Source organism: Anopheles coluzzii, chromosome 2 (genome assembly GCF_943734685.1).
Source record: "Anopheles coluzzii chromosome 2, AcolN3, whole genome shotgun sequence".
Classification (NCBI taxonomy): Eukaryota; Metazoa; Arthropoda; class Insecta; order Diptera; family Culicidae; genus Anopheles; species Anopheles coluzzii.
In genome coordinates this window covers 117,042,650-117,068,650 of record NC_064670.1, presented here as the reverse complement: position 1 = coordinate 117,068,650, position 26,001 = coordinate 117,042,650, and the positions used below count along the sequence as shown (strand labels likewise).

General features: G+C 50.8%; 4 protein-coding genes across 12 annotated transcripts; 3 read left to right on the top strand and 1 right to left on the bottom strand.

Moving 5' to 3' along the window:
- Nucleotides 1–172: 172 nt before the first annotated feature.
- Nucleotides 173–9,159, top strand: LOC120951416 (integral membrane protein GPR155). 6 transcript variants are annotated; one of them, XM_049607444.1, is made up of 8 exons: nt 173–517; nt 1,856–2,634; nt 4,818–5,107; nt 5,166–5,308; nt 5,676–6,179; nt 6,261–6,692; nt 6,764–7,854; nt 7,930–9,159. In XM_049607444.1, exons 2-8 carry the CDS (start codon nt 2,285–2,287, stop codon nt 8,129–8,131), a joined length of 3,012 nt encoding a protein of 1,003 aa, XP_049463401.1. In that variant the 5' UTR covers nt 173–517; nt 1,856–2,284; the 3' UTR covers nt 8,132–9,159. The 6 variants fall into 6 exon arrangements, with proteins under 6 accessions (XP_049463401.1, XP_049463402.1, XP_049463403.1 ...); XM_049607445.1 differs by lacking the exon at nt 173–517 and adding an exon at nt 579–691; XM_049607446.1 differs by lacking the exon at nt 173–517 and adding an exon at nt 717–1,132.
- Nucleotides 9,160–11,002: 1,843 nt separating this feature from the next.
- LOC120952721 (uncharacterized) lies at nt 11,003–11,744 on the top strand. The gene is made up of 2 exons (XM_040372191.2): nt 11,003–11,131; nt 11,199–11,744. The coding sequence occupies exons 1-2, from the start codon at nt 11,125–11,127 to the stop codon at nt 11,489–11,491; spliced, it is 300 nt and encodes a 99-aa protein (XP_040228125.1). The 5' UTR covers nt 11,003–11,124; the 3' UTR covers nt 11,492–11,744.
- A 613-nt stretch (nt 11,745–12,357) lies between these two features.
- Nucleotides 12,358–23,100, bottom strand: LOC120948294 (AT-rich interactive domain-containing protein 2). Of its 3 annotated transcripts, none has more exons than XM_040364465.2 (9): nt 22,660–23,100; nt 22,459–22,552; nt 20,074–22,371; nt 19,091–19,792; nt 18,374–18,793; nt 13,494–16,493; nt 13,076–13,411; nt 12,897–12,988; nt 12,358–12,803 (listed from the first exon to the last, which is right to left on the bottom strand). In XM_040364465.2, exons 1-9 carry the CDS (start codon nt 22,938–22,940, stop codon nt 12,689–12,691), a joined length of 7,338 nt encoding a protein of 2,445 aa, XP_040220399.2. In that variant the 5' UTR covers nt 22,941–23,100; the 3' UTR covers nt 12,358–12,688. The 3 variants fall into 3 exon arrangements, with proteins under 3 accessions (XP_040220399.2, XP_049463393.1, XP_049463394.1); XM_049607436.1 differs by having other exon boundaries at nt 18,533–18,793; XM_049607437.1 differs by lacking the exon at nt 19,091–19,792.
- A 97-nt stretch (nt 23,101–23,197) lies between these two features.
- On the top strand, nt 23,198–25,811 carry LOC120948296 (kinesin-like protein subito). 2 transcript variants are annotated; one of them, XM_049607457.1, is made up of 4 exons: nt 23,198–23,305; nt 23,803–25,196; nt 25,284–25,494; nt 25,586–25,811. In XM_049607457.1, exons 2-4 carry the CDS (start codon nt 23,815–23,817, stop codon nt 25,739–25,741), a joined length of 1,749 nt encoding a protein of 582 aa, XP_049463414.1. In that variant the 5' UTR covers nt 23,198–23,305; nt 23,803–23,814; the 3' UTR covers nt 25,742–25,811. The 2 variants fall into 2 exon arrangements, with proteins under 2 accessions (XP_049463414.1, XP_040220401.2); XM_040364467.2 differs by having other exon boundaries at nt 23,639–25,196.
- Nucleotides 25,812–26,001: the final 190 nt, after the last annotated feature.

Genomic DNA, 26,001 nt, shown 5'->3' with positions numbered 1-26,001 from the left:
CGCACCGATTTGGAGCGTTGGCGAGCTCACGAAAATCGGTTGAGCGGGGCGCCTCGCTCAGTATAACAGAAACTGTCATACTGCAGCGCGTACTGTCACCGCGCTCGTAGCACTCAAACGTCAAACGGTGTTGAGCGATTCAAAACACATCCCCCCACTACCCAACCGCCACCGCGTGCACGCACATTCACGTTTGCAAATCCACACGCGGCAGTACGAACACAGGCGAAGCAACACGGGCAAGCGTTGTGCAATTCCGCGTACAACATTTTCATCTGCTCGCACGCACAGTCTCCATTCTCAATTGCACTTTCGCGGATCGTAGGCATTCGCGCTCGGGCAGCTCGTGCTAATTGTGTGCGTTCGCGCAAATCTGCGTTTTCTGCGAATGCAGTCGCGTTTCTGTTGCAGCACCCCCGTCCCCCGTGCACACAAAAGGGCACCATTACCGAATCAGCTGTTTTGTTGTGTTGTACACTCCCCGTTTCCCTGTGTGTGCGCGTGCCGTAGAATGAAAGTGAGTTTGTGTACGGTGCTGTGTTTTGTTTTTCCTATATGAAAAGGCGTTTTATTTTTAGTCCAAGCAAGCTGGCCTGTGGAAAGAAAGGAACAAGCCTGGCACGCCATTACCCAGCCCCGTTTGTGCGCAAAACATTAAGAACGTGCGAAGAAAAGGAACTGTTTGTGTTTGGTAAAGTGTGTGCCCTCAAAACCTTGCCTTTTGCCCCCATAGTAGTGCGCTGGCAGGCGTAGAACGGAAATCGATTCACCTGGCCTGCGTGTGTGTGTGTGCGTTTTTTTGCACATCCCACGGCAACATATGCGCGCAAAAGCACAACATTGTTTCAAGGTCGACGGTCAGCGTGAAGATTTCGCGATAATCCTTTCTGAGCGAGGGGCCATACCCACACCATTCCTAACGCACGGCAAGAGATGAGCGGGTGAGAAGGAGGTTATAGGTTGGTGCGCGTTCGCTGCGGTCCGGATCGATTTCTGGTGTGTGCGCTGCTAAAAGGCCATGTGCGCGGTGGTGGTCGTGCTACAGTGACAGCCAAACACAGCATTTCGCAGAGATAAGCGCGGACCTGTTACGGACGGGTTCGCTCCGTTCTGGGGGTTTGCCGGTGGTGTCGTGCGTGAACAGTTCAACAACCCGCTGTCCTACGTTTCGTTTCGTTTATGTCCATCCCGCATTTATCAGCTACAATTTCACGCACGATTCGAAAGGGCAGCAAATTGCGGTTGCCACTCATGTGTTCTGTGTGTGTGTGCTGATAGTGTCTGGCTGCTTTGCGTTGATTATTTAATTCAATGTGAACGCTCCGGGCGTCGTTTGGTGTCACTTTAGCTCCCCTTTCTTCGAGTTTGGTGGACTGGAACTTTCGTAATCATGCTGGAGTTTGGCCACACGAGCGCATAGTGAAGGCAGATTGGCATAAAGAAGCAAGCGACAGTGTAAGAACGGATCATAGTAGGCGATGTCATCGCAGGAGCAACAAGAGAAAAAGAGCGACCGAATTATCCATTTGCAAAAGTTACATTTTACAGTCTGAACTCCTTGTCTAAATTTTAATTTCTTGCCATATTTTAAATTTTACTTTGAATGTTTTTCCCTGCGAAAAAAAATCCGGTTTATTTGTCCAAAATAGGGCATGAGAATTTTGAGAATTTTTCGAAAAACCAGTTTTCCAATTGTGTTTTGAAGTGCAAATGTCACCCAACTATTAGAAAAATCGATTCAAACGAATGCCAACTAGAAAGTGTTCCAACGGTATTTTCAGCTTAATCAAAGTGTTGTTTGGTTTTAAGTGTTATATTTAACTCGTGCTCTTCCCCACCTTCCACTACTCCACAGTCCCAGTGAAAACATAATCACCTGCACCCGCCTGGGTGACACAATGCCCGCCGGACGACGAAACCGCCGTGCGTGTGGCGTCTCAACGTGAGCATAACCTGATATTATCGACACGCAATCATAGACCGCGCTCATCCCGGTGTATGATTTTGCAGAACAAAAGCGGCAATAGCAAAAAACAACAACAACAACAAAAACATTATTTGACAAAAGCCATGTGCAACGGCTCGTCCGCCACAACAGCACAGCAGTAGACGCAGTGTTCAGCACGGGGTAGCCTATCTCGCCACTCCGTGTGTTTTGGTGCACTTCAAACAAAAGCGATGACGATAGTGGCAGAAATCTAACAGGCAAGACAAACAGAGCACCTTCCCGCTCCCACCTCCCCCCACACGCAAGCCTCCTCTCGGTCAACAAAAACAATTTTCGATGGATCAACACATGGCAAACGGCGGCGAAGGAGGTGGCAGTGGCAGCAGCACCGTCAGCTTACTAGCAACGATGGCACAGGCAATGCGACACCTTAATGCCACACTCACGACCAGTGGCGGCGGCGGCAGTGGACTGCACCACCCACCGTCGCCCATCGCTACCATCGTCGGGCTGCCCGCACTGCTCGACACGGTGGCGACAACACCCTTTCACAATGGCACTTTTGGTGCCGGCGGGCTCATTAGTACGACACCGCAGAACGACACCGGCGACGACGGTGCGCCGACGATCTCGATGGACAATCTCTACCCGGCGCTAATCCAGTGCTTCGCCATCATCATCTGCGGGTGAGTAGTACCTGGAAGACGACCTCCAAGTGAAAAAGGAATCGATTTTCCCAATCCCACGCGCGTCATCGGCCTCTCCTGCTGGTGGAACCCGGGAATGTGTTGGTGGCATATTTTCCCCTTTTCGCACGGGGCGCATGACGCACGGCAGATGATGAAAATTCTTCCGTCTCAGTGGGCGTTGGAAAACACCCTGGTGGCGTTGCATTCCAGCACAACCGCCTACGTGATCACCATTCTTCTCTTGTCCATTCGTGGTGGGAGGAAATTATTTCCCTTTTTTTTGCTGGAAAGGAATGGGGATTTTTGTACATCGCGCATTGTAATGGAAATGACAACGGCGTAGATAAGAAATGTTTGTCACCATTTATCTGCTAACTCCTCGAGAGGGGTGCAGAAGGGGAAGGTTCTTTTAAGTGCACTCCGGGTCGGAACATTTGGGTCGTTTTTAGTAGGAACGCTGCTGTGGGCTGTGTGAAGAAAAGCATGACGATGTAAGCAAATTGCTGTTTCGGGTGCCCTTTGGAATGACCCCGTTTCCGTGTTTGTTTTGCTCGGGTAGTTCGGATAGTTTCCACAATGTTCCACCCATTCCACACACACACACGGCAAAGATGGAAGCTTTCAGGCATTGCCGGTTGTTGTGAAATAAATGGGTTTTAGATGCGAAACCTGTTGGTCATCCATCAGGTGGGATAGTTTCGCTCCTCGAACTCGGTAACGCATTAAAGAGTTATTTAAGGGCGATTCGAAAACAATCGATGATAACGACACTTTCTCTAGCGTGCTGTACTGTTCCGCCTTTTACGATACGCACCATTAGCATATCGTTAGCATATTTTCAAGGTTCTTTTTTGCATTTGATCCGGTTAGAGGCGCATGTGTGGCGTACCATGACTGTGCTCTAGGAATAACAGACTATTCCACCATCGCCCATTGATGGTCGAATGCGATCAAAGCCCTTTCTTTGAAGGCCGCCACTATGAATGGGAATTCCAGGCCAGGTAGAGTAAGCTTCAAAAATCCCCCGAAACAGACGGACGGACTGCTTGGAGCGCTCAAGGTTACGCACCTAGTTTAGCACTAGTGTTGGGTTTCATTAATCTTTCGTCGAGATTCATTCATATGAAGCTTGCGTGATTACTGATTCGAATCTCGAGTTGAATCTTCAAAGATTCATGAATCTCTCTAAATATTCATGCCTCAACAAGGAATCATTAACCTATGAATTATAACAGAGTTGTGAATTCCTTGAGATTCATTTATATTTCGAGATATACAGGGTTTTCCGAAAAAACTCAACACTACGGGACACTTTGATGAGTCGTCGGGAGTCAATCGCAAGACTGCGGAACACAAGACAAGTTATATGGGGTGCGATAGTGTGCCCGAAAAAGTGTACCGCAGTCTTGTGATACAAATCCGCAGATCCTGGTATCGTCAACGTTTTCATGTATGATTCCGCAGATAGACTCCCGCCGACTCATCAAAGTGTCCCGCAGACTTGAGATCTATCGCCAATTTCCTTAGGATCTTTTGAGATTCATGAATCGTTCGAGATCATGAATGTTTCCGTTCGAGATTCAGATTCATTCAATCATTCCAAAGATTCTTTCAGATCCATGAATCTGAATCAGATTTACCCAACACTATTTAGCACACCATCTGCACCTCTTGCCTTGGTTGTGCCTTTATGCTCCGCAAACGGTGTTGTTGATGATGATCGAACCCTGCTCGAACCCGTTAAGTTGCTGCCTTAGGCCGCTGACTCAGCATAGAAGTCGAAAACAGCTTACTGCGCTGATGCGGGAGGACATACGATTTCAATTAGGGCAATCAATTTGCTCTGTCAACGCCGCGTTCGTTTGTTTCCGCGTCCGCGTGCCCTTGCACGGGTACCGTTTTCCTGGGAGGTCGGAGACGCCCTAAAGACACACACACACACACACACACTGAAGCATGTGATCTCCAGCCCGGCATAACACGATGCGTCGATGGTTTACTGTTTTGATTAAGCTAACGAGCGTGATTCACCGCGTGTCGTAAACTGACCTGCTTAAAGCATTGCTTCCCTTCTCCCGCGACAAAGACAAGACCGCTGTTGTTTGCCGGGCTGTTGCTATGCGTTCTCTAATGTTGTTATCATTGTTTTTCTTTCTCTGTATTCTCCTTCTCCTCTTCAGATATCTTGCCGGGCGGCTCAACATCATCAGCAACTTTGAAGCGAAAGGGCTGAACACGTTCGTCGGCACGTTCGCGCTGCCGTCGGTGATCTTTCTCTCCCTGGCGGAGTTGGACTGGAGCACGGTGAACTGGAACTTTCTGCTGTCGATACTGATCGCGAAGACGATCGTGTTCCTGTCGGTGGCCATCATCTCGCTGCTGGTCGCCCGTCCGGTCAACTATGGGCGGGCAGGGCTGCTGGCTATCTTCTGCACACAGAGCAATGATTTCGCCATCGGTTATCCAATCGGTAAGGTGTTATGCGTTGCAATCCGGTCGAAAGTAGCTCATTTGTCTTTTCATTTCAGTGTCGGCACTGTACTCCAAAATTCATCCCGAGTATGCGTCGTACATTTACCTGCTGGCACCGATCTCGCTGGCCATCCTCAATCCGATTGGCTTCGTGCTGATGGAAATATCCAAAATTAAGGAAAAGAATGCAGAAAACAATGTAAGTCATATAGGGTTGGGATTGCAGTTTGCTTCCCCAGAACGATCGCGTTGAATGTCAATGATTCATTCAGCCGGGGTCGGCAGTAATCAGAAAATGGGTCGGGTTTTTCTCACATTATGCAAATGTAGTTTTTTTTTCGCGCGACAAGCTCTCCCGCTAATCGCGCAGTTGCTGTGCTAATATGACGTTTAACGCGCTTCCGGAGAGGAAGCACCATGATTGCACTATTATTACACAGCTCGAGCTCTTCCATCAATGCTTCATTGTCACCCGATTGTGTGCGAATGCATTAATCATCCGGCTTTTTTCCGGCCGTAGAATCACCGAACAATAAGCACCGATTAATGTTTTATCCCATTTTCAGACGTCGGCAGATGAGGAGGCTAATGCACCACCGCCTGCCTGCCCCCAAATGGCCGCCCAAAACCGGCGCAAGATACTGAAAGGCAAGGCGTTGGTCGTGTTCAAGATGATTGAATCGATTTTCTTCAACCCGATCCTGCTCATGACGCTGCTCGGTGTGATTGGGGGACAAATTTTCCCCAACGGGCTGCCCGTGTACCTGTCGAGCGTGTTACGCTCGCTGGGCAATTCTTTCTCCGCCACCGCCCTGTTCCTGCTCGGGCTGCGCATGGTGGGCAAAGCGTCGGCACTGCAAGGCCCGGGGCTGATCCTGCCCGGGATACTGATCCTCGTGAAGCTGCTCGTGTTTCCGCTCGTAACGCGCCAAACGGTCAACATCATGAATGCGGGTGCGAACTTTAGCGAAACGACCGACCTGAGCACGTTCGGCTTCCTGTACGGTACGTTCCCGGCCGCACCGGGCGTATTTGTGATCGCCTCCCAGTACAATCGCGATGTCGATTTGGTAGGTTTAAAGCACCCTGTGCTGTGTTTTTGCTTTCCCCCGCTAAATGAAGTTGACTTTTCCCTTCTCCCCTCCCTACAGATTGCCACGAGCATGGTTGCGTCGACATTCATCAGTGCGCCGCTAATGTTCATCTCGGCGAAAATGATCACGATCACCAACCTGACGCCGGCCGACTATCTGAACGAGCTGGACAAGTTCTCGTTCGACATCAGCATCGTGGCGATCGTGGCGGGCGTTTGGACGCTGCTGCTGTTTGCGCTCACGCGCAAGGTAAAGCGCATGCCGCACCGGATCACGTGCTGTCTGCTCGTGTCGCAGCTGATCTGCAACGTGGGCGTGATACTGTGGTCGACGCTCGAGCAGAACAGCCGCTGGAAGATGTACCTGCAGTTTTACTTCTTCACCATCGGCTGCTACAGCAGCCGGCTGTGGACGGCGTTCCTCGCGATCACGATACTGTTCCTGCAGTGTCGCAGCCTGTGCTTTGTGCTCAAGCTGTGGCCCGTGTTTGTAAGTGGCTGCACGCCGTCTCCCAGTGGAAAGGGCTTTCGGATTTTAATTTATCGTTATTTTTTTTACAGATCGCTGCAGCTTGGGGTTTACCGACGCTGATCGTTTCGCTGCTCCTGTTCGTGGACAGCAAAAACATTGTCCCGACGGAGAAGCGCAATCCAAGCTTTCAGTACGGCAACGCGCAGGCCGCCATCGCCGTCTTTCTGCTGGTGATGTGCTTCATCGTGACGGTTGGCTGTTTGATATTGCACCAACGGTTTAAGAAACGGCACGAGCGCTATCTGACCCTGTCGCGGGAAGTGTCTTCGCCGGACGCGGACTCCAGTCCCGTCACTACCAGCTCGGTGGTAAACCTGCTAGCGGACGGAGGAGGAAACTCTACCATTCACCAGCGAAGGCGCCGTTCGGTAACGTCGAGCGATGATGAAATCCTTCCTGCTAGGATTGTAGCTGCTGCTGCTGCTGCTGCTAGTGTCGGTGGTGGATGTGGAACAGCACCGCCAGCTGCCAACGGAAGTGCATGTAGCAGCGATGGCAGGGGTGGAACTGGTGGCTGTTGCAGCAGTTCGTCCGGCACGATTCGCACCGTGGTGGACATTGAGGATCTCGCTATCGGTGCCAGTATTAATAACGATGTGAACGAACCTGGTTCGTCAACGCTGCAAACGAGCGGCATGTGTTCGGCACAGTTTAACTGTCCGGCGGCCGGTAAGCAGCAGTGCCAGTCGCTGATCGATCGGTACCGGGAGCAAGCGAACGATGGGCTCGAACCGGTAGAGTACGATAAAACGGGCGACCAGCAGCAGATACTCCGGCACATGGTGCTGCTAATACTGCTCCTCTGCTCCATGTTCGTCGGCCTGTCGCTCTCCGTGTGGACGCTCATCATGGAGGGCATGTCGGGCATCTACGTCGAGCTGACGTTTCTCGACGCGTTCCTCAACTTTGGCCAGTGCATCATTGTGCTGGCCGTGTTCGTGACCGACACCGGCGAGCTGCTGCTGCCGATGATGAAGTTCTGGCGCAAGGTTTGGTACGGTGCGAACCTGCTGCAGCTGCCGATCTGGAGCGACCTCAGCACGGAAACGAGACACATCTGCGACCAGTTCACCACGCACCACTTGGAGGTGTGCCGGAAGGCGATCGCGAAAGACATACGGTACCAGGACGGACGGTGTGTGTGTGTGTGTTGAACATGTATTTTAAACGCTTCTTTCCGTTTCTCCTTCCGCAGCTGGCGCATCAAGGTGTACCGGCGAGTGTTTTACGGTAGCGTGTTTGTCGATTGGCTACTGGAGGTGGGACTCGCCAAGGATCGGACCGACGCCACGCACTACGCTCGCCGACTGATTGATGGGCGCGTCCTGCGGCACATCAACAACGTGTACCACTTTCACGATCGCAATCTGCTCTACACGTTCTGTGAACGGCTGTAAAGCGTGTCAACGACCGAAAACGGCACCGGCAATGAAAGGATGGGGGAAAAACCTCCCACCACTGCAACTATTTCACACTGTGCAGCCAATATCGTTCGTGCAGGGAGAGAGAGAGAGACTCGGGAGGAATGTATTAGTACCATAAGCACTGGACAATCTTCAGTACTCCTGTGTTCTACTCCTCTCCTTGCACGGTCTAAGCGATAACAGAAAGTAATGTTGTAGTTGGTGTTGATATTTTTCACCTCACAAACGATAACCGCCTCGGTATAAGCGGTAAAGATAGGAGCAAAAAACGGGATAGTTTTGACTATAAAAAAGACATCACGCCGCACCTTCAAAAGAAGAAAAAGGGGTGCAGTGGTGATGATTTATTTATGAAAAGCTTTCATATTTATGTTACGCATATTGCTCCGGAATAACTATTTTGAACTCCTTTCCTCATGTACTACCCGGCATGTTTTTGTGTGAAATGGTTGGTGAGGTTGGGTGGAAACTTGGAGACCGGTAGCCCATCCAACCCACCTGTGTGATAATAACGGGTTGATCCCCTCAAGCAGCTCAAACGAAAGCACAATCGTACGGGGGATGATGTTACGATGATGGGGCAGATGTTTTTACACGCCCGCGATCTTGTGCAGCAATGGCCAAAAGGTAGTGCGAGCACACGGAGAGTGTTTTAGCAATCCCACACTACACTACACTGTATGCTATTGCATCTAGATGAACACCAAACACCATACAAACAAGCAAAACGCTAATGGTGCACAATAATATAAAGTGCTGTGCTTTTAGTAGAGAGATTGAATAGAATAGAACATACAAGTATTGAAAATAGGGCGGGGTGAAATAACAACACTTTTTGCGTGTATGAAAGGCTCAGTGCTAGTAAAGAGAAGGCTGAGCTGTTTGCTCAGTGCTGCGGAGGTAAAGAACTGTTGTGTAATATATGTTGGATATGCGGCGCTAGCGTGTAGCAAATAAATAAAATATTTATTGTTTTAAATATAGAACCTATCAAAACAAAATCGACCAATGTGATAAGTACAAGCTGGAAAGAATTTTGCGTGCTATTTCTTTGTCTATATTGAAAATTTTGTTAACATTTTAAATGCCAGAAGGACTACATGGAACGTGAATCTATAATTCTTATAGGATATTGGATTTATGGCGCAATTTTCCCAACCAACAATTTTAGATCTAGTAATAATAACAATGTCAGATGTTAGACGAAGGTCAGTTAATGGTCAGTATCTGTTCTTAGTACCAACGGCCATACGAGCCAAACCTTTTTCATCTGTTGGTCACTAGGGATGGTAAAAAGCATATGCCAGAGTATGGCATATGCTAATGACACCCTTTTCCATGTCCACAAAATCATTGTGCTTTACTCCAATGTCTTAGCGTAAACGACATATGGGCAGCTCACTTACTTATCTGGCGCTATAACTGCTTTGCAGTCTTGGCCTGCAGTAGGAGTTTCCGAAACTGCTCATGGTCTCGCGCTTACGTCTGCCAATCCGTTATCGCTTCCAACTTGGGACTACCACGACTATCCTAGTGGAAATAGTCTATGGGCTGGGTAGTCCGGTTCCATTTGTATAACATGATGAAGATATAACCTCAATGTAGATCGCCTCGATTGGTTTTTGCAGCTTTGCGGTGCTGACCTTTCACCTGGGGTATATGACATCTTGGACGACTTCTAAAGTGCGTTTACCCCTATCACCCTTGCCAAAATCTGGATTTGTTAGTAGGAACGCAGGTGGTGCCATCATCACGAGTAGCTCAAGTCGTCCTTTACTGGGCATACGAGACGCAATCGTACATCTTCAAGCTATACAATTTACGGTAAGATGATGCAGGGATGGTAATCGAACAAGGAACGAGTAGCGTATTCTGAAGGATTCAAAGTCACATAACGACAGACTCAAAAGCCATAGACTTTGAAGACAGAAGACCTATGTCATTTATCTCAAACGAAATCCCTCCAGGAATTGTGACTCATCTGCATATTCTGACCGTAAATCTAATAAGATTCCACAGGAAAATCTTCTGACAAGTTTACCAAATCCAACTTATTTGCTTATTAGACTATTGCGCTGTACTTACGAATGGAGCAATTCCAACACACCATTACGTCACGGACTAAAGTATTTCTCGTCCGAATCAAGTGTATGGCATCACTTACAGGACGATCTTGATGGTTCATTGATTCTTGCCGCTGAAGCTACTGCTACTACTACTACTACTACATGTAAGTACCTGACTTGTGGGGATGCAAAAATGACATCTCGCCGGCATGTAAATTCCACTGGCGCGTTGTCGACAGCCCCAGCGATCCCAGCGATATCGGGCGCGGTACAGCATTTCCGGCGTGTTTTTGCGCGCACCATCAAAGTACCCGATCGGTTCCGATATCAGATGGCAGATGAAGGTCAGTGCGCTAAAGACGGGAAATAGCAATAGCAACAACAAACATCGGTGTACTAACTTATCGTTCTTTTCGTACTACGCTGCTCTTCTTCACCTTCTCTTCAACATGTTCTTGGCTGACTTTCTCAAGATATTCGACGCTATCAGCAGTTTCAGGTGAAGATCTGGAACTAACCTGCCTACGTATCTTCCTGTCAGTGGTACCTGAGACCGCGGTGTGTGGTCCGAGTCTATTCCGATATCTGATCGCGAGGTAGACTCACTATCTTATCGAGATGCTCCCACACGATAGTTAGACATCGCGTATCATTCTGTCTCGCTAGCATTTTTTTTTGTTTTGGTTATGCCAGACCAAAGACACTCGCCCCTGTGCCCGAGCCTGATGTCTGAGGGGAGTTCTGGCCATTGTGGGACATGTCGATCCTGCAATATATAACAGCGGTGCACCACCGACCAGTAGTCAGTATCCACCTTCCAGCTTTAGCAGTACCACGATCTGGTCCGCTAAGTGTTTCCATCGCAGCCCAATAAGCTCCAGCTTGCTACAACCCGTCACCATGAAGGGTATGGGGTTCCCCCTCTCGCCTGTGCCCCAGGATCGCATCTAATTTTCTCACCCTTACCTTTGCAGCTGTCCTGTTCTTCGCCGCTCTCGCGCTGTTCGTCGCACTGGCCCTCGGCCAGAATGGCTGCGTCCGTGACGATTCCGACGGTCAGCCGCTCTGCAATGCTGAGGAAATGACGGCCCGCCTGTGGCGTAACAACTGGGACCCCACCGCCTACTGGGAGTGCGAGACTGCCAACACGCCCGCCACCTACCGTCGCTGCCCGACCGAGGGTATGTTCAACGGTGCCACCCGTACCTGCATCAACTGGTTCGACTGGGAGTGGACCCCGACCTGCAAGCCGCCCAGCCGCGTGTAAGCCGGTATTAGGAAGGGGTGGGAAACCCGTGCTCACGCACAAAACACACACGAATCCTTCCTACTTCCCCCTTACCCGTCCTACACTTCGCTAAAACCACACGCTCCTCTCCCGAAGTTTTGCGGCTTTTTTGCATTGCAAAAAGTCCGAAACGCAATCACCACACCACTGTGTATGTAAAGGAAACGTACCAACATCCCGGCAATAAAAATAAAAAGGCTGTAGTTACTTAGAGTGCCAATTTTAAAACAAACCCGGTTTTGATTATGGCTTCTTTAATCTTTAGAACGAAGAAATTGCTGCAAGGACGGTCCCGTCTATGAAAGAAAATCGTACTGGCAGCAGAAGCACACTCTGTGAGCTAGGCACGAGGGTCGTTATAGCAACCGACAGCTACTGCGATGAACAGTGCAGACATGTCCCAATTACCAAATGGCCCGCTTTCTTGACAGATGTCCGGAATGAACCGATACAACGCGAACGATACCGTTAGTACGTACGTGTCTTGCGCAAGGGAAAGGTGGTCGAACAATTTAAACTAATGAAAATGTTGTCACCCCGAAGCTGTGCGTAGGCACAGCGTGTGTCAATGTTTTGAATCGACCGATCGTAGAACTCGATAATGTTCCCTCTTTTCTCGATGCGTACGATAAACCGGACACACGCAACATGACAACAAGACAGCTGACATAAATAGAAACGGAATTAAGGTAGAAGAGTTCTGCTTTGGCACGTATGGGAACAACACTACTACTATCTTGCTGCTATCTTAAATTGGATACAATTTCTCAGGAAAAGCTATGCACCACAAGAAAAAGTTCACAGACGACTCATAATTTCTTTGTAGCACTCAATCATTTGTCAACTGTGTTATTCCCGTTTTTTTTATTATACTTTGACTTGAAGTTCTTTGATACTCTGCTAGCTTATAATAGTACGCATCTGTGTAAAAAAAAAAAAGAAACATGCACTTTATATTTTACAAACGCAACCTCAACGACGCAATGGTGTGCGGTAAACGAAAAGAAGAAATGTGTTTCATAAGGCTCGCTTCTTATTTTGCGTGTTTCTCGCGTGCATCAGCAACACGTTAAGAATAAGATAAAATGCATAGTTTAACATTAAAATAACGTCGTCATCAGCGTTGAAATTCCTTTAATACCTCTGGGATCTGGGTGCAGCAGAGATCGACGGTTCTCAGTAGTTGGGCCCCGTGTCGTTCATTTCAAACAGTAGCTGCGCTACCGTGCGGCTCGACTCGACATTGCTAAGTGCGACACCGGCCAGGTGTGCTTCGTACATACGAAGGCTTCTGTACATGCGAAAACAGAGATGAAATAAGGGGGATTAATGTAAGAAAAAAGAAGGCCATTTCAAGGTCACACTGCGCTACTCCTCCACTTACCTTTTGGCGGAATTTGTGTAAACAACCAGATTCCGCAGGATCAGGGCGGACGTGAGCCGAATACTTTTCGTCACAGGACCTTCCATTTCATCCTATTACCAAAAAAAAAAGAGAAAGCAAATATTTACAAGCGTGTCCAGCCCAAGCCATCACAACGTCACCGCAACCCGCCGCCGTACCTGGAATTCCTTCGAGTTGACGTAATCCATTGAGTAGCGCTTGATGGCATGCATCGCTGCCGGGCCCGCTGCCGACAGTTGACCGGGTCCGTTCATGCTGCTGCTGCCGCTGCCGCTGCTGCCCTCCGATGTGCCACCGGTCGACTCCACCTTGGTGCAGGAGGCCGGTGCCGGAGATCCTCGATCACCCGCCGATGACGGTGCTGCCGATGCACTGCTACTGTTTGCGATCGCTGCATTGGCCGGTGCTGGCTGACGTATCAGAGTCACCGGGTACGGTTGTACCGGTTGCTGTGGACCACCGGCAAGACGTCTTTGTACGGCCGTTTTAAATGACTAACGAGGGAGAGAGAGCGAGAGAGAACATTATTTTACCAATGCTGCACAAAACTACAAACAATCGAACGAAAATACTCACATCCGCCGTGCAGTGCCGATCGAGCAGATGCGTCATGAGGGAGAACCGCTTGCGCGGCAAATTGTCGCACAAATTCGGCCCGGGGCCCCACTGGCAGTAGATGTCGGCGGACACATCCACCGTATCGGGACAGTGGACGGTGCAGGCGTGCCGGAACACCTCCGTCGCGGACTGGAACTTTTTCCTCGGGCAGCCGCGCCAATCGCACACCCACGGCCAGCTCGGATCGACGTCCTCGTCGACGATCTTTTGCGGGTCCATAGCAGGGATCATCTGGATGGAGGTGGACGTACCGCCGTTGGCCGTCGCAACCGACACCGGAATCGTGATTGTGTTCGCAATCGGTGGTGGTGGTGGTGGTGCTGGCGGTTGCGCTGTTACTGTTGGTTGAGCAGAAACAGCAGCAGGGACAGAAGAAGTGGATATAGAGGACGCTGTGGCTGCTGATACTGTTGCTGACGTAGTCGTTGTAACGGGGACGTTTAGTCCGGCTGCCTGGGCCATAAGGGACGCGGCGAACTGTCCGCTCGTGATCGTGCTGGTGGTGGTTGGTGTTGTTGCCGAATGTGCCGGAATCGCTGTAACCGTTATTGAGGGCACTAGCGACTGCTGACCACCCTGCGACGTGACGGTAGAGCCACTTGGGCCCGCCATGTGTCGAAGATGCTGTTGAGTACCCTGCTGCGCAGTGTTGCCGCCGCCTGCTCCCTGCGATGGTGCGGGAGATATTTTCTGCTGCACCACCTGAAAGTATTGCTGCTTGCCACCCGGAAGGCCGGGTGTAGGTGCAGGAGGCGCCGAAGACACTACCGTGGGGCCCACATTCGGTACGGGCACAGGTTTGGGTGGAACGAGCGTCTGCGACAGTGAACTACCGCCGACCGTTTGCCGCTGGATCGAAAGTGTCGATGGCAACTGTGAGGTTGACGGTTGCGGATGCGCCTGCTGCGACGTAATGGTTGCCATGGGCTGTTTCTGCTGCTGCACGGTTATCATTTGTGACTGGTTCCCCTTGATGGTGTGTATTAGATGGTGTTGCTGCTGCTGCTGCTGGGTCGGTTGCTGTTGGTGCAACACTTTCTGGACGATATGTTGGCCTGCGTGCTGGCCCGACGGTGCCGCTTGAATGATTTGTTGCTGGATGATCTGCGCGGTACCGCTGCCCGTTCCTCCGCCATGCGTTTGGAACACAATTTGCTGCGGTTGCATGCTTTGCGCTGCCGAGGCTAGATGCCCTTGCGTCTGTACGACCGTACCGGGCTGCTGGATGAACTGAATCGTCTGCTGACCGACGGGCCCTCCGGTCGAAAGATTCGCCTGTTGAATAATGTGCTGCTGCTGTTGCTGCTGCTGCTGCTGCACATTTCCGTACTGTTTGATCTGGTACGTACCACCACCACCGCCGCCGACCGCACTTCCGGCCTGTATCGTTTGCATCTGCAGCTGCTGCGGTGGCCCCTCGAAGCTGATCGTATTGCCCTGTGCATTCGTGGTGATGTAGATCGGTTTCTTTTCGATGATGGTGCCACCACCACCAACGGCACCACCGCCCCCGCCCGTTGCAATCATCGTGGTACCGGTGTTGCTGCCCGGCATCATCGTCGGAGCGCTGGATGTGATGATCGTGGCACCACCGGACACCGATGGCCCCGCGTGGCTTACGATCATCTGGCGCGGGAGCTGCGTCATCAGTATCTGCTGGCCCTGCTGGTTGAGGAAAATCTTCTGCGTCGTTTGCCCACCCTGATTCGGGCCCATCGCGCTCTGCATCGTCATTTGCGGAAGGGACGTGGCGGTTGGCTGCTGCTGCTGCGGCTGCTGCTGCACGATGATGATCGTCTTTTGTCCAGTGCCGCCGTGCTGTTGGCCCTGGGCGAGCAGTACCGTTTGCTGCAGCTGGGGCTGCGGTTGTGGCTGCTGGGCCACCACGTACGTCTGTCCTTGAGGGTTGGTGGCAAGGATGTACTGCGTCGGTTGCGGATGCTGCGGGGCAGCCAGTACGGAGGATTGCATGAGCGCTCCGCCCGGCGCTGCCGTCGCCTTCTGTAGCTGCAGCGTGCCACCACCACCCATCGCATTGTGCTGCAGTATGATCGGTACGGTTTGGTAGCCACTGTCCGTCTTGATGGTGGCCGTCGTTTGCGACGTTAGCTGCTGTTGTTGCTGCTGCTGGACCGGATTGCTGCCCACGTTTGCGGTGGGTGTGGAGATGATCATCGGCTGGGCACTGTTGGGCGTAACGATGATCTGTCGCTGCATCGATACGGGCATCGTTATCATTTGTTGTTGCTGTTGTTGTTGCTGTTGTTGTTGCTGCTGCTGTTGCTGGTGCTGCTGTTGCACGAGGTGTTGTTGTTGTTGTTGTTGCTGCTGTTGCGCTATTTGTTGCAGCTTAAGCTTAGCCGCTTGCTGTTCCGCTTCTTGCGCTGCTGCTGCTGCTGTTGCTGTTGTCTGCTCCTCCACATCCTCCCCCTCCGTTATCGAGCCGGCCAGCTCGGCGTACAGGTCGGCTGTTTTCGTGCCACCTTCCATGCGCTTTACGGGCGGCTCCATCGATGTGTCCGTCACGTCGTACTTGCGCTTAATCGTGGTCTCGCCGGCAATGATCATTTCGCCCGGCTTCTTTTCCAGCAGCTCCGACAGTACCTTGTTGGGCAGCAGCTTACTACCGCCCGGCGACCCCATATGGTGCTGGGACGGATCGTGCGGGGCGGCCGCAATCGTTTTGATGATCGTGCCCTGCTGGATGCCCGTCTGGCTGAGCGGTGCCAGCGGTGGCGGTGCGTTAAACGATGTTTCGTGCGGATTGGTTGCCGTTATGACCGTGTTGGTGGGCAGCGTGCCCGGCTTGATCGAGATGGTCGAGTTGCCCACCTTGATGTTGGTGAGATTGTTCGGATTGTTCGACGTAACGACGACCGACGGATTGATGGGGCTGTTGGAAAGCAGCTTCTGTTCGATCAGTTGCTTTTGCTTCTGCATCTGCTGCCTCTGGACGACCTGCGCAACATTGATCAAAAGGGGAAGGTTGAAAAATGGATTATATTAAACTGCAATGCACCCATGGTAATGGTACGCCCTATCCTGTAAAAGTTATCGTCAGTTTCACTCAAAACGCAAACATACATGGTTACATTCACGCACAAAATACACAGTGTGACTGAACCAGTGCAGCAAAATGTCATGAGAATCACGTGATAATCACAACCGAAAACAATGAACATATCCGTCGTAGCTTGATGATCATTGTTGATACTCAATGAAAGTGCATTTGATATACGCGAAAGTGCGCGATATACGATTGCTTGAGTCCAACGCTAAACTCTGACTGACAAGCTGAGCTTAATGCCGGCGCAAGCATAATCATGACTTTTTATCGGAGTGAACAGTGCTGCCAACTATCATTGTTTCAGTCACCAACACTGATAACTGAAACGAAGTTCAAGTCAGCTCACGTACACAACTGTGATGGTCAGGAGTGAGACTCATCCAGTTGAAGGACCAATCACATGCTTGGTGACATTTTTTGTAGCACCAAACTCTTGGTCACTCACTTGGTGACGACATTTTCTGTCGGTGATAATCACGGAATTCTTGGAATTTACTTGGCGTGTAGTCCCAAGCAACAAAATGAGTAGGCTTTCTCGCTCTGTCCGATTTTGATGATCTGTTGGGTCATACAGAGCAAGAAAATATGCTCATTTTGTTGCTTGGGACCACTCGCACGCACCGGATATCTCCCATGACTATCGTGATGATCATCGACAAAAAATGTCGCGACCATTTGACTGAAAAAATGAGTTGGTTGCACACAATGTCACCAAGCATGTGATGGTCGCACCAACTGTTTGAGTCTCACCTCTGATCATTACAGTAGAGCACGTGACGCTGACATGATTTTGTTTCAGCAGGATTTTGTCGTGACTATGTCAGTTACATTTTGCAGAACTGATCACAGTGAAAAAAAATCATGACATAGTGACTGACCAAGCGATGATCGCAAAAATGTCACGAAGCATGTATTTTGTAACATTACATGTTATGTAATTCTGTTTCAGTCAGACTTTTTAATGACATTGACAGTGACATTTTACGCCACTGGTACTCAACTGCGAAAGTAAACATTAATCATTGAAAGCAAATACAGGCGGTCCCCGAGATACACGGTTAATGGGGACCGAAAACGGCCGCAAAATACCGCGTATCTCGAATTTCCGCGTAAGTCGAATCTCGTGATTTCCAGCTAAAATATCACAAATTTTCGTGTTAATTTGCAAGTAGGGGGTGGTTTTAGTCACTTTATGAACTATTTGATATGATTCTGACTGCATATAACTGTTTTAAACCTTTTGAAATAGTTTTTAACATTCGATCAAAACGGAAATTATTTGGCAATTTGCAATTGATGTGTCAAATCAGTACAATTTGCTCAAAGAATTGTCAAATTTAGAAAACCGCGTATCTCCGAATCCGCGTATAAGAGGTACCGTGTATCTCGGGGACCGCCTGTATCGTTTGAACAACTCGGCACACACGCTGCGAGGATTTGCGTCAAAACAAATTGACACGTTTTACATGATTCTTCTATTTGTTAGTGGCAAATTTTAGACATGCTTTGTTTTAGGCTTCACACTTCCTGATTAATCATTTTAACGGAAAAACGCAAACAAACAAATGGCTACAATTAATGCTTCTCTTGCTGCAAATTGATAACAACATGCACATTCAAATTAAACGAAGGACAATCGGGTAAAGAGGAGGAGGCCATCAAATCTTTACCATTGTTTCGTTTTATCTCACACATACTCACACACGCATATACGCACACACAAGCGGTCTTAGTTTGTCCTACGATGTTAAATGCTAACTGTTACTGTTACCTGATGCACGTTAACATTCGGTGCAATCAAACAATTGGTAGTAGGAGAGTTGGTGATGGTAGTAGTGGACAAACTACTGGAGTAAGGAGCAGCAGCGGCAGCAGCAGCGGAACCAGCGGTAGCAGCGGAGAGCGTACTATCGGTGACCGCCGTCGTTACCTTGTTCGCCAGCAGGCTCTTGATCAGTGCGGACGGGTTCGTCGTCGTCGAGCTGATCGTGCCCGACTGGTTCATGATCGTCGTCGTGCCGGTGCCGGTCTGCAGATGCGCACTCGGACCCGGACTGCTGTGCAGCGACCCGGCCGGCTGTGGGGAAATGGTCGTCTGGTTTACCACGATCACGTTGTTCTTCTGGTCGCTGCTAAGGACTTGCTGGAGCAGCGGCGACGAAGGTGTCGTCGGTATGTATTGGTGTTGTTGCTGCAAGAAGAATTCATTGAAAGGTAGATAACATGTTAAATATTTGCAAGCGCATCACATTGAATCAAGCGAAATGGAAATAACGAGTTAATTTACATCGAGCATGCAGCAACATAAGAAAATAGCATTAAAAAGCGACCCTAAAAGCGTAAGCGGAACGAAACAAGGATAACTGCTAAAAAAAACAATCACAATGCAAACGATATTCTGCGATGCAATGCAACGAAAGAGAAACCCACTTGAAAGCGAAACAAACAAAACATCGAACGGAGCAAAGAGGAAAGAATGCTTTCTTACGCCGGCCGCCGCCTTATTGATTAGGACGTTTTTGCCCCCAACTTGGGTGACTATGAGCTGTTTGCCGATCGTACTGGACCCACCCGAGCCCACCGAAGGCGTGGAAGCACCTCCGAGAGAAGAACCATCGATTGTTTTCACCGATTGCGCTTGTGTAAAGTGCAACACTGCCCGCGGTTGCGTTTGTTGCTGTGACGATTTGACCGCCTGAAGTGGTGTCGGTATCGTTTTATGCAGTACGGATACCGTTTGCCCGGAGGTTTGTGGTTGATGCTTCATGGTGGCTGGGGTCGAAGCGTTACTGCTCGGTGGAGCCATTGCTATAACCGACGAGGAACGGAACGTTCCAGGAGAGGAGGTAGCCGGTGTTGCTTGGGATAAGCTTGTTTGAATGACTTCTAGTGAGCGATAAGTTTCTTGCCCAGTGGACACGATTGTCCGTCCAGAAGCGGTGCCTGCATTGCTGATGACCGTTGCGGGTTTAGCGATTGTCGTACTGACGGTAGTGGATGAGCTGAAACTCAGCTCTCGCCCAACGGTGGTCGCAGCATGCTGTGTTGTGACGGCGGTAATTACAGCAGTACAGCCGCTGGTTGGGGTTGTTAGTTTGGTGTGAGGTTGTTGTTCGTCTTGTTTTGTCAACGTGATGAGGCTACTGATAGTGCTAGTAGTACTAGCTGCAGTGGACTCTACAGCTGGTGTCTACGAAATACCACAGAAAGCGCCGTGAGCAGAAATAGAATGTTTTTGAAAAAGTGTTAGCATTTAATTAGGGTTAAAATTTGCAAAAAAAAACTAAGTAAAGTGATTATATGTTAGTATCTAATGGAAGAAATAGCACTTCAAAATGTTAATGAAAACTACGTATAATACAAACAGTCCAAAGAGCAGATAACTTCTCTTGTCCGATGACACGCAACGGCTTTGTGTAGGGACTGAATTACAGGAAGAAATTAAGATACGTTCACATTGCTCATACTCACCAACACAGTGCCTTTGTGAACGATCGGCAATGGCTTGGCGCGGAGCCGTAATCCTTCGTAGTAGTATCCAACCGTTTCGATTCCTTTCTGTTCTATTTTCAGCTGCACTGGCCCAACGGTTCCACCGAAAACGGCCCGTACACAGCGAGGAAAGTGCGTTTGGGGAAGCACCACCTTACGGCCCAGCTTCCCATTGGTGGCCAGATAGAGCTTGTACAGCTCCTGCTGATCCATTCGAACGGCCGGCGCTGCCTCGAACGATGCACGCAGCCAAGCGTAGGCAAACTGCTCGCTTTCCTGCGCCTGCTGCTGCTGGATGTGTTTGGCAGTGATAGCTGCCGGCGATGCGGTCGGGCTATGCACTACCACGCCAACACCACCACCACCAACAGTGATGGTTTGTTGCTGCTGTATCGTGTTGGGTTGGGATGATGCATTCACTGTAAGCGTCGTCTGCTGGTTCGATGGCATAGCCTGCGCTGCCGACACTGTCGAATCGGGCCGGGCAATCACGTTCACGGGGATCTGGGGAGAATCGGCTGCCGGTGGACGTGTCACGGTAACGATTTGGGGATTGGGACCAGCACCCGCGGGGTGGCTTTGGGTTACTGTCTGCACCGTGCCAGCTTGCAGCACGATCTGTTGCTGTTGCACCGGCTGCTGCGGTACATGTGGAGAAGATGGCACCGGTTTGCTGGTGACAGTCAGCGAGGGAAGCTTCGGCACTTCGGGTGTTGGGTAGACGACGTGTGGATTGTTACCCACTTGCCCCTGCCCACCGCTCTGCACCTGTGCGGCGTCTTTGTGGACGGTAAGTTGTGTCATCGTCGGCGGCGGCGGATTGGCTTGACCGGGCTGACCGGCCGCATTCGCGTAGTACGCTCCCTGCGCATGATGGGTAGCCATATTGCCGGGGATGGTTTCGACCACGCGCATCAGAATGCACGCATCCGGCCCGTAGCTTTGGGCCTCCACCGTCACCAACGATACGAGCGTATCGATCACGCCGCGGATGTGCATGATCGCGTTGCATGGTTTCTCGCCCATCGACGTGAGCGAGTAGATGCATTCCAGCGTGTACAGCAGCAGCATGATGTCGTTCAGGCAGAGAAACAAACAGATCTGATCGTACAGCTGCTGGTTGAGGCAGCGGTTCAGATTTTCCTCGTTGGACTCCTTCTGGGCGATCTTGCTCAGCACCTCCAGGCAGCTGATGATGACGCCCCGATCGGCACCCTCCAGCCCTTCGGACAGCGTGGACACGAGGCACCGCGTCACCTCATCCGACTGCGGGTCGTTAATGTCGATCTCGTTCGCAATGTTGCCCAGCATGTCCAGCCCAAGGTGGTGGAGATTGTTCCACCGCGAGTTGGCACACATGATCAGAAAGCGAATGAACGTACGATTGTGCCCCAGTACGGGTAGATTTTCTTCGTTGAAGCTCAAGTTCCGGAAAATGGCCGCGATCTGTAGCACCCGCTGCCCGATGTAATCGTTCGTTCCCAAGCCAGTCCCGAGGCTGAGAAAGGTACGAAGCGTTGCCGTGCTTAATCGTCCCTTCATGATTTCAAAATCGCTATCGGCACGCTTTGCTGCTTCACCACCATCGTTGCCGCCCGACTTGCCGTCCATTTCTTCGTCCGGCTCGTCCTGCTGATAGATGGAAGCGATCAGTGCGCTCGGATCGGCGCCCATCTTTGCGAAGCAGTCCTCCAGCGACAATTCCAGCACTTGCGGCTTCTCGAACAGACACTCCTTCCAGAAGCGCTGCAAGGAATTCTTGCGAATGTTCGAGTAGTACTCGTCGAACGTGTCCCTCAGCGAGAAGTGATTGAACACCCCGGCATGCGCGAGCAGCACGTACACCAGCCGCGGGCACTTGTCCACCTTGAGCGTGTGCTTGTTCTCGTTGGACATCAGCGTGCACACGTTGATGGCAAAGTCCTGCTCGTTCGGTAGCGGCGACAGCAGCGACAGTATCAGCTTGTCATACTCGGACGCCCGGTAGAGATCGTCGGAAAGCTTCAACGAGGACCGCAACCCTTCCGGCACGTTGTGTTGGTGGTGGTTGTACACGGTCGGGGTAGAGTGTAGCATTCGGACCGACCAGCGCCGATGAAGCCGCTTCTCGTCGTCCTCATCTTCTGCCGGGTCTTTATCCTCGCCGTGGAAATTCACCCGTTCGTACCGATCCAGGTAACGGATGTATATTTGCTTCAGCGCAATCTCGTTATTTACACACCGGGTCGGCAGATCCAGCTCTTCGATCACCTCGTCCCAGTCTTCGCGAGCATTTACCTACGAATAAAGAGCGCGCGTATATTAATGTGACCGTGTGTGCCTGTGTCAATTAACAGCACAACATTTCTGTTCGATAGCTCATACCTTCATCCATCCGCCCCGACCAATAACGATCGAGTAGAGTTTGTGTAGATCGACATCCTTGCCGCTTATCTTTGGCAGCTTCAGGTACGGTGTGCTGCGGAAACAAAGCGGTAACAAAAAAAAACCGGACGCCATAGTAAGTGCACCTGCATCGGATGTAAACATTGCGCAAAAAAAAACGGCGCCCTCCTCCAACCTTACCCGTGCTTCTCGTGAAATGTCTGCAGATCGTTCAGGAAGCTGCACTTATCCTTCTCCATCGCTGGCTTGGCCAGGGTGCGGCGCAGGTTTTGCGATTTGGCCGATTCCCTCGGTGTTCCGGCTGCGCTTCCGGCGACGGTCCCGCCACCGCCAACACCGGCTGCACCACCACCACCACCACCACTGACGCTGCTGAAGCTGGCACCGCTCGCATCGTTCGTGCTCTCGTCGATGGCCATCGGCACGCCGGTGCGTTCTATTTTCACTACGTCCGTCGTCATTGTGCCAATCGCATGTTTGTCGCACTGCCGGGAAAAGGGAAATCTGCGTTCTGCGTGCTGCCCGGGAACCTGATGTTAATTCAATTCAATGCAAACACACACTCGGAACTGCGAAGCGCGACGTACGTACAAACGAAATGCGAAGCGAAATCGCGCACAAGCCAAGCGAAGGTGAGCTGTCATTTTTTTTTTGGCTCTTTTTCGAGTGCTGGCATTTTGACAGCAGCTGTCAGTGGGTTTGAACAAAAAACTGTCAACTGCCGCCCAGAAGGAACAGCAACGGCGCAGCGAGCAAAGGCCCCTTGTTTGTGGGAGGTTAAGAGAAAATTTGTTTTATTTGCACGTTTTCGTCCGTGTTTTGTCTGGTAAGTGTGATTTAAAGTTGGTTTAGCGCTTCTTTTATCGAGCAGGCAGTTGTGCCGACGCTCAGTTTCGTTCGAGTGTGTGTGCGCTTCATTTACCAGCAGATGGGGGGTGCACCAACCTACAAAATGGATGGAAGCATTTTGCCAATCCGGTCCACTGGTAGGCAAAAACATTGAAAACCCGTGGCATTTTCGAAACATCTTTGATTTGGCTATGCGATTCGTTACAATTAGCATTAGCTACGAAGTGGAATGGCTCATTTCGACTGAACAGTTGGTGATGGAGATGGTTTTGGTGGAGACACTGATCGAATGATTATGCTTCTTCTGCAGTCCAGTGTGTATATGTCTTCGGAGAGATGAAACGTGCGCAACCCTCATTTTTGAACGCGATTGAAAGCAGTGTTGATCGCCGCCGGCGTCCACGTCCTATCAGTCGCGTACGGTTGGAAACATTACTGGCTGATGATCGTCAATCGTGTGTGTCTTTGCCCCAGGGATCGTCCAGGATGCCGTCCACATCGGAGCTGGAAGAGCTGGCCGAGGATCAGTACGAGGAGGACGGCGCTAACCTTGAGTCGCGGGAGGAGGAAACGGTCAAGGTGTGTCTGCGGCTGCGTCCCTGCACCAAGACCGGCGGACGCATGGCGTTCAAAATAAAGGATAACGTGCTGATAGCCCGCTGCCCGGGAGAGAGCCAATCCACCGCCTCGCAAAAGCACTACACATTTAGCAACGTGTTCGAGGAGAATGTGTCCCAGGCGGAGGTTTACGACTGCTGCATCCGGCCCACCATTCGCCCAACGCTCGGTGAACCGGGCGCTACCTTTCTCACGTACGGCACGTCCGGATCGGGCAAAACGTACACGCTACTGGGCAACGAAACCAATCCCGGCATCGTGCCGCGCTCGATCGAGCAGATCTACGAGGAGCTGTACGACAACATCTCGACCGAGCCGAGCCTCAAGATGGAGTGCATGAAGCCGATACCGCTGAGCGACGAGTCGGTGCTGGACGAGCTGCGCAAGCTGAGGCTGATCAAGAGCCGGCTACAGGGAGGCGAAGAAAGCCGCACAGTCATCAGCGATACCATCCAGCAGCAGCACCAGTTCGAGCCGCTGGACATGGGCGACAAGCGGGTGTTCATATGGATTTCGTTCGTCGAGATCTACAACGAGAACGTGTACGATCTGCTGAACGTGGAGGGCGATTATGGCAAGCGCAAAGCGATGAAGGTGCTGTCGAACGATGGCAACGCGTACATCAAGGGACTGTCGACGCTGTACGCCGGGACGAAGGAGGACGCGTACGCCCTGCTGCAGTACGGGCTGCAGAGCGCGACGTACGGTGCGACGGACGTGAACAGTAACTCGAGCCGATCGCACAGCATCTTCACCGTCACCGTCATCACGCACTCCATGGCGACGCAGCGCATCTCCCAGTCGGTGTACAAGTTTTGCGATCTCGCCGGCTCGGAGCGGCTCAAGAAAACGGGCACCGTGGGCGACCGGTTGAAGGAGGCGCAAAAGATCAACACCTCGCTGCTGGTGCTGGGCCGCTGTCTGGAGACGGTGCACAAGAATCAGAAAACGAAGAAACTGCACGAGCTGGTGCCGGTTCGCGACTCGAAGCTCACCATGATCATCCAATCCGCCCTGCTGGGCAAGGAACCGATGACGATGATTGTGAACGTCTACCCCACGGAGGAGTTTTACGACGAAAACCTGAACGTGCTGAACTTTTCGTCGATCGCGAAGCAGATCGTCATTAGCAAGCATCCGAAGATTATGAAGGCGCCTCACAGCACGCGCTACTCGTTCTTCCTTTCGCAAGCCATCAGCAGCCCGTCCGCGAAGGTGGACACGCACCGGTTGCTGATGGAATACGAGAGGTACGTGAGCCCCTTCTTTGGGGTGCATTTTTCTTTTTGCCAATTTGAGACAAGTTTCTAATACGGTTGTGTTGTCTTCCCATGCAGCTTGAAGCTGGAAAATGATCGTTTGGTTGCGGAAGCCGAGCAAAAGTCGGCGGAAATCGTGTGCCTGCAGAAGAAGCTGGCCATACAGGAGTTTCAGCTGCGCAACGAGCTGACGGATAATTTTCAGCAGCATTTTGCCAAGATGGAAGAATCGTACGAGACGCGCATCCGGAGTGCTAAAGAGTTGGTCGTACTGCCCTACAAGCATCAGGTAATGATGGCAATTCCCACCTGAGCGCCGTTTGACATCAAGGCATCATTTAATTTTGCTCATTGCGTTTGCTTTCTTCCCCTTTCATCAGCTGGCATCGTTGGAGAATAAGCTGAAATCAAAAGAGCAAATAATTATGGAGATGGAAGACGAACAGGATGACTATGAGAAGAAACTGAAAGCTTACGAGGAAGAGCTCAGCAAGTACCGTCTGCAGCAAAGCCGCGTCCGACGACTGTCGGTGTAACGGTTGGCTAAAAACTTGCACATTTGTTCGAATCTTTCATTTCAAATACATTAACATTACTTTTAAAACATTTGAGTTTGTTTTTGTGTTATGAAGAATATCGCGCAAAGGTCACTGCTGCGTAACGACTTTTTTAAAAACTGCGTCAAATTCGTGCAGTTTTTCGCCTCAAATTGAACTCGAGCAGTTTTGCTCGATTTTGTGTGCACATCTGGAGCATACCGCAAAGCTTGCCTGTCAAAATTAAAACGATGCCCCCC

Bases quoted from the DNA above. Each gene is read 5' to 3' on its own strand.
- LOC120951416 (XM_049607444.1), top strand. From the start codon at position 2,285: ATGGATCAACACATGGCAAACGGCGGCGAAGGAGGTGGCAGTGGCAGC. The intron at 6,180-6,260 runs GTAGGTTTAAAG...CCCTCCCTACAG, and splicing joins ACAATCGCGATGTCGATTTG to ATTGCCACGAGCATGGTTGC. The intron at 6,693-6,763 runs GTAAGTGGCTGC...TTTTTTTTACAG, and splicing joins TCAAGCTGTGGCCCGTGTTT to ATCGCTGCAGCTTGGGGTTT.
- LOC120948294 (XM_040364465.2), bottom strand. From the start codon at position 22,940: ATGACGACGGACGTAGTGAAAATAGAACGCACCGGCGTGCCGATGGCC. The intron at 18,794-19,090 runs GTAAGAAAGCAT...TTCTTCTTGCAG, and splicing joins TCAATAAGGCGGCGGCCGGC to CAACAACACCAATACATACC. The intron at 12,804-12,896 runs GTAAGTGGAGGA...TCGCATGTACAG, and splicing joins TACACAAATTCCGCCAAAAG to AAGCCTTCGTATGTACGAAG.
- LOC120948296 (XM_040364467.2), top strand. From the start codon at position 23,665: ATGAAACGTGCGCAACCCTCATTTTTGAACGCGATTGAAAGCAGTGTT. The intron at 25,197-25,283 runs GTACGTGAGCCC...CTTCCCATGCAG, and splicing joins TTGCTGATGGAATACGAGAG to CTTGAAGCTGGAAAATGATC. The intron at 25,495-25,585 runs GTAATGATGGCA...CCCTTTCATCAG, and splicing joins TACTGCCCTACAAGCATCAG to CTGGCATCGTTGGAGAATAA.